Source organism: Penaeus monodon, chromosome 11, assembly GCF_015228065.2.
Source record: "Penaeus monodon isolate SGIC_2016 chromosome 11, NSTDA_Pmon_1, whole genome shotgun sequence".
In the NCBI taxonomy this organism is placed as follows: Eukaryota; Metazoa; Arthropoda; class Malacostraca; order Decapoda; family Penaeidae; genus Penaeus; species Penaeus monodon.
Genome location: NC_051396.1, coordinates 8,121,703 through 8,129,202, shown reverse-complemented (window position 1 = coordinate 8,129,202; position 7,500 = coordinate 8,121,703). Strand labels below are relative to the sequence as shown.

The following is a 7,500-nucleotide window of genomic DNA, read 5'->3' as shown; positions in this document are numbered from 1 at the left end:
ATCTTCTTATTTTTCGTTTCTACTTTTCTTTTACTTAAAATTCGATTTATGTACATAATAAGGACAATGAACATTCTGAAATGTTCATCTGAATAATGCAGCAATACATAATACTTGATTTTTTTAATGAACATTTGCTTCGGACGTCCCAGAGGATTCAAAGTGCATAACTAAATAGAAAAGTCACCAAGATAATCAACAAAACTTACAAAAACTTTGCTAGCCGTAAACCTACCTTGAACGGCGCACAGTTCCCAGCTACCCGCCGGAACTTCTTGGAAATGGCCAGGACCATGTTGGCGAAGATCGTGCCGAGGTCGGCGATGACGCTGAGGGTGACCGGGATGCCCACGAAGCCGTACAGGATGCAGAAGAAGCGGCCCCAGGTCGTCACGGGCGCCATGTTGCCGTATCCTGCCGCGGGAGAGGGCGGGGTGCTTTGTCTTTAGTGCTGTAGGAGCCTTTCACTCTAGGGAATGGTGTGTGTGTGCTCGAATATGCACGCACGCATGCACACACACACACACACACACACACACACACACACACACACACACAAACACACACACACACACACACACACACACACACACACACACACACACACACATACACACGTTTTATCTTAATGTCCATGTTTATCAACTTATCTATCGACCTAAGTTAGCTAAGACGATTAAGAAAAATAAATTTGAATAAATAATAGATAAGCCTACACGAATTACAGAAAACACCTCTTCTCTATTGGATTTAATAATACCTAACAGATCAGACATCATTCTTCCACTTCGATGTCATCCCGTGTCATGTTGCTGACCATGAACTTATCACGATGACGTTAAATATAAAGAAAACAAAGCGACCACCAGTAATAAAAACTTTTCGCGATTTCAAACACTATAACCCTCAATCTTTCTGCGAGCTTATCTTGTCTAAAGAAAGTACTCAATCAAGTATTTCACTGACAGATAATGTAAACGGCCAAGTAACTATCCTTACAGAAGTTATTAAAAGCAGCATTGATGCACTGGCTCCCTACGTAACACGAACCGTCAAACGTCCTCCTGCTCCATGGATAAATGACGACATTCAGAGCCATTAGCGATAGAAACAATGCCCACCAAGCCCTTAAAAGTGGCGGAAATGAGGCCGCCCTTTAGGTAGATTATAAAGTCAAAAAGAAAAATGTAAAATTGCTAATTCAACGTGCAAAAAGAAATTATTTCAGAAATAAAATCACAGGATATAAGGACAACCCTAATAAAACATGGAAAATTGTTAAAACACTAGTGCCTCACAAAAAGCTCACTAATGATTGCATAAGGCCCATACAAAGAACCGACCATTTTAATGACTTAAAAAAAAGGAAAACTAACTTATGAGCAAACAATTGCTTCTACTTTACAACAAAACACAGATCGGGCAAGGCTTACAACTATTTTTTTCAGACCACAACCAGTGAACGTAGAAACAATCATCTTAGTAATAAAACATATTCGCGAAACAAATGCTGTAGGAGCAGACGGCATTGCTTTGCGCTTTATCAGAGATAGTCTACCTGTAACTGTACATTATCTGACGGTCATTATTAACACCTCTCTGGTAACTGGTGTCTTTCCGTCGCTTTGGAAACATGGTATAGTAACACTCAATTTTCAAATCAGGGGATATAGACGATGTCAATAATTATCGCCCTATTACTATACTCCTTATCTTATCCAAAATTCTTAAAAAAATTGTAGCAAATCAACTGACGAGTTTCCTGGAGGCCAATGACTTACTATCTAAAACACAACATGGTTTTAGAAATAGGTTATCTACTGAAACAGCTTTACTGCAAATTACTGATGAAATTTATAATAACATAGACAAAAATCAGGTAAATTTGCTCACATTATGCGACCTTTCTAAGGCTTTTGATAGTGTCATCAATGAAATTCTCCTTAACAAATTAGTAAATCATAAAATTGATATTTGGTTTAAAAGCTATTTAGATACAAGGACCCAATCGGTAAGAGTCAATAATGATATGTCATCAAAACAACAAGTACCTTTTGGTGTTCCGCAAGGCTCTATTTTAGGTACGATCCTATTTACAATATTCATAAATTTTTTATCAACAATAGCCCATAACTGCCTTTTAGTGTAGTACGCCGATGATTCACAGTTTCTTCATAGTGACTCTGTAAACAACTTAAATACGTTAATAAGAAACACTCAACATACACAAGTAAAATTATATTTTGACACAAATGGCCTTAAACTAAACCCACATAAAACTCAATGTATATTCATAGGTAGTCGGCAGAACAGCAGAAGAGCTAGAATTCCCAATGACACAACCATAGAATTTGAAGGCTGCTCTATCAAACCGAGCACTTCAGTGAATAATCTAGGAGTACACTTAGACAGCTTCATGACATTTGAACCACACGTTGACAAAATACACAGGAAGGCAGTGGGTACCCTGATCACATAAGAAATCAAATCACTACTGAAACTAGAATCATGGTTGTGCAAACTCTAGCTCTAAGCATAATTAACTATTGTTCAAACATTTGGGGATCGACTAAAAAGACCCAGATGCAAAAAGTGCAAAAATTACAAAACTTTGCTGCCAGAGTAGCACTAGGTAATATCAGTAAACTTGATCACATCACCCCACATATGAAAAAAATGAAATGGTTAAAAGTCCATTCTAAATGCATCTGTGACACATGTTTATTCATTTACAAACTCATTCATGGGAATTATCCAAAATGGTTAATGCCCTTGCAAACTGTAGGGAACACATCAGGTGTCCAGACACGTCAAGTAAATTCCCTTTTTGTTAAGAGATCGAATACCTATACAGGGGCACGCCAAATGGAAATACGTGGATCCAAGGTATGGAACATGATACCAGATAATATAAGAGACATTAACAGCATCTTTAATGTTAAAACGAAATTAAAAGAACACCTCTCAAATACACAGATGTATGTAAAGAATAACCATTGTAATTTAATGAAATAAAGTGTTTTGACTTTGACTTTGACTTGACTTTGACTTTGACCTAATCGTCATTACCCAAAGTCACAGAAAAATATTATTACAAAGGAGAAGAAAAAAGATATAGAAAAAAAGCATACTGCAAGTAAGAAATCTTGCAACAGACACAAAGCCCCTGAACCGATGCCAATGCCAGTTCAAAGGAAAGACCATTAAGATAAAAAAAAAAAAAAATAGATAAAACACTAGACAAGAGCCCTCAGATTACAACAAGGAAGGTCAAATGCGAGAAGTTTTGGTCCAGTATCTAATCTCGAGTTTCCAAGACTTGCTGGCCGCCATTTCGGGGATAAGGCTAAACGCTCATGATGCAACGGTGACACTCTCTGTCGTCTGCGTTTTTTCTTGTGTTTAAGGATCTACTGTATTTATATAGGATATATTTGTATGCATGTATATATATACATATGTATGTATGTATATATACATATATATGTATGTATATATATATATATATATATATATATATATTATATATATATAATATATTATATATATATATATATATATATATATATATATATATATGTACAATACACACACACACACACACACACACACACACACACACACACACACACACACACACACACACACACACACACATATATATATATATATATTATATATATATATATATACACACACACACATATATATATATATATATATATATATATATATATATATATATTATATATATATATATAATATATATATATATATATATATATATGTAGTTGTAGTTGACATATATATATATATATATATATATATATATATATTATATATATATATATATATATATATTATATATACATACACACACACACACACACACACACACACACACACACACACACACACACACACACCACACACACACCACACACCACACACACACACATACATACATGCAACACACACACACACACACATATATATATATATATATATATATATATATATATTATATATATAATATATATATATATATATATATATAATATGCATGTATGTATGTATATATACATATATATATATATATATATATATATATATATATATATGTATATATACATATATATAAATATATATATAGACACACAACACATACAAGATATATCACCACCACCACAAGCCACGCCGACGATGACAACGCCACCCAGCGCCACCCACCGATGGTCGTGATGACCGTGGACGCGAAGAAGACGCTCTCGATGTAATTCCCCGGGTAGTGCGGTTGGGGGGGGCGGGGGGGAAAGCCCCCCCCCGGGCGACCCCACCTCTCGCTCTACCTCTCAGGCAACAACCTCGTTTTTAAGGGGGGGAGAGGGAAGGGTATTATCTTAATTTGGGAGAGAGAGAGAAAGAGAGGGGGGAAGGGGGAAAAAAGGAAAAAGGGGGAGTGAAGAAAGGGGGGAAGAGGGAGGAGATGGGTAGGGGGAACGGGGGGGGGGAAGGGGAAAAGGGGAAGGGGGAGGGAGAGAAAAACGGAGAGAAAAAGAGAGAAGAGACAGAGAGAGAGAGAGAGAGAGAAGAGAGAGAGAGAGAGAGAGAGAGAGAGAAGAGATAGAAAAGAGAGAGAGAGAGAAAGATAGATAAATAGATCGATATATATGTATACATACATACACACACACACACACACACACACACATATATCATACATCTACAATATATATATAATATATATCATATATATATGATATATATATAAAAATATATATATATATATATATATATATCTATATATATATATAATATCTATATATGATAATAGTAGATATAGTATATTACAATTAAATATAGATATAATATATATGTAATAAAGTAATATGTTATAGATAATAAACAAAAGAGAGAGAGAGAGAGAAGAGAAGAGAGGAGAGAGAGAGAGAAGAGAGAGAATAGATCGATATATATGTATGTACAACACACAACAAAACGAAAATATATGAAATAAAAGTATAGTAATATAATGATACTAGTCGATATATATATAATTATACATACTATATATATATCAAAACATAGTATAATAGAGATAATATATAGATGAATATATGATAATATATATAGTACTATATATATATATATAGAAGAGCAGAGAAGAGACAGAGAGAGAGAGAGCAGACGAAGAGTAGAGAGAACTCAGAGCTAATAGAGGACAGACGACAACATACATGACAGGCTGAGATCGCGTTCATTCTTCGCGGATCATTGACATCAAGCTGCAAATTTATTTCTCTCATGAAGCTCTTTAAGATCAACATAATGACTCTAGCTTTGCTAGATGCATGCTGTTCAGTTTCTTCTGCGGATTCACTTGTTTGTCACGCTTGCAATTCTCTCTCCTGTCTCTCTCTCGCATACTAGCCGTCGCTCTCTCGTATCATCATTCTCGCTCTCTACTTCTATCATTCTAGCTATAATCTCTATGATCCTATTTATTCTCGTTTCTCTCGTCTTCTCCTCTCTCTCTCTCTCGTCTCTCTCTCTCTCTCTCTCACTCTCTCTTCTCCTCTCCTCTTGTCTTTTCTCCTCCCTCCTCTCTCTCTCTCTTCCTCTCTCTCTCTCTCTTATCTATCTATCTATCTATCTTTTATCTCTCTCTTCTCGTCTCTCGTCTCTCCTCTCCTCTCTCTCTCTCTCCTCTAGTCTCTCTCTCTCATCTCCTCTCTCTCCTCCTCATCTACATCTCTCTCTCTCTCTCTCTCTCTCTCTCTCTCTCTCTCTCTCTCTCTCTCTCCCTCCCTCCCCCCCCCTCTCTCTCTCTCTCTCCTCCCCCCTTTTTCTCCCTTCCTCCCTCTCCCCTTCCCCCTTGCTCCCCACTACCTCTGAAATGAATCCTGGACATGATGGAAGGTGTGGCCACGGTAACAAAGAACGCCATTTAACTTACACTCTCCCCACTCTCGTATATTGGACGTATGATCTATTTTTTATCTTCCAAATTTAGGATGATTTTTATATCTATCATCTTATTTTATTGTTTCATCTTCCACTCACGTAAGATCTGTTTTTTCTTCTTCTAAACTTAGAATGATTTTATATTGATCATCTCATTTTATTATTTCATCTTTATTTTCTAAATTTTATCGTGTCAGTTTTATTATCTATGTTTGTTTTCTGATTCTGAAAAAAATAAAGGTGGTTAAACACACGCATTTTTATTTGGTCATGCAGCGTGTGTGATTATCACATTTTCGCCAATTTGATGAAAGAGAAAGAATGAAAATCGCATTCGTGTTGTTGAGATTCGAAAAAAAACAAACAATTTAATATAAATGAAATGTAATTCAGTCAAATCCAATCAACAGAAATAATCCCTCCTAAAAGTCTGACATTATTTAACAAATCAAAACACAAATCGAAATGTTTAATTCCGTATCCCACGCATTCAGAATAAGCTGGAGAAATAAATAAATGAATAAACGAACGCAAAACTGACAAAAAAAAGCGCAAACCAAAACAGAACAAACAGACAAACAAAAAAATCCTTTCCAGAACAACAACAAAGACAAAAAACACAAAATAAATAACTAAACCCCCCAATTAGCGCACACTCGAACTCACCTGGTATTCGTGAGTATTAGTCGACTCGTTGAAAGATGTGACGTCATTGAGCGTGTGGAGAAATTGCGATCTTTGTTGCAAGAGCATTTTGCGAGCTTGTTCCTGACTCTCTACCTCCGCCGGGTGTTCCAGCGCTTGGAAAATCTGAAGAGGTAGAAAGGTACACTAAGGTGGTACAAAAAAAAAAAAAGAAAAAAGAAAAAAGGGAATGAGATAGAACACATAAGTACACGGGAGGCGAGGAAAAGATGATACAGAATGATAAGGGGGAGGGACAGAAAGAGGTGGAAAGGGATGGTACAATATGGTACAAGGAATAAACCGAAAATTAAAGGAATAATACAAAAAAAGGGCACAAGCGAGATGGCACAATGCGGTACAAGAGAAAGACGGAAAAAGGAGAAAGAAAGGGTGCAAAAAAGTTTCAGTGGAGGAACAGAAAGAGTTGGAAAGGAAAGGTACAATAGAATACAAGGAATAAAAGAAAAGAAAGGGATAATATACAGGAGTACAAGGGACGAAAAGAAAGGAAAAAGGATAGCACAAAAGGATATAAGAGAGAGACAGAAAAGTACAGACATGATATATAAAGACAGAATGAATGAACAAAAAAAAAAAAGAAGAAAAAGTTATAGAACAAAAGAGAACACGGAAAGAACAGAAAAGAGAAGGGACGGTGAAAATACGAGACGACAGAATGATACAGAAAAATACGAAAGAATTTTATACCCATACATTCAATGAATAACGAGATCATTATACCCATACATTCAATGAGTAACGATATCATTATCTCAGTATCTCGACAAAAAACAAACAAACAAAACCGACCTAATGAAGAGAAATGCAGCTGGTCATTCATTAACATGG

The 7,500-nt window shown here is 35.8% G+C and overlaps 2 protein-coding genes across 2 annotated transcripts in view; both read right to left on the bottom strand.

The window, feature by feature from the left end:
* Nucleotides 1-4,295, bottom strand: part of LOC119578712 (TWiK family of potassium channels protein 7-like) — a 6,707-nt gene extending 2,412 nt beyond the window's left edge. The window contains exons 1-2 of the mRNA XM_037926304.1: nt 4,231-4,295; nt 236-414 (exon numbers count right to left, since the gene is read on the bottom strand). Of these exons, the coding sequence (XP_037782232.1) occupies nt 236-403 (168 nt within the window). The 5' untranslated portion in view covers nt 404-414; nt 4,231-4,295. The remainder of the gene's footprint in view (nt 1-235; nt 415-4,230) is intronic.
* Nucleotides 4,296-6,499: 2,204 nt separating this feature from the next.
* Nucleotides 6,500-7,500, bottom strand: part of LOC119578713 — a 2,630-nt gene continuing 1,629 nt past the window's right edge. Inside the window, exon 2 of the mRNA XM_037926305.1 lies at nt 6,500-6,774. Coding sequence (XP_037782233.1) covers nt 6,610-6,774 — 165 coding nt within the window. The 3' untranslated portion in view covers nt 6,500-6,609. The remainder of the gene's footprint in view (nt 6,775-7,500) is intronic.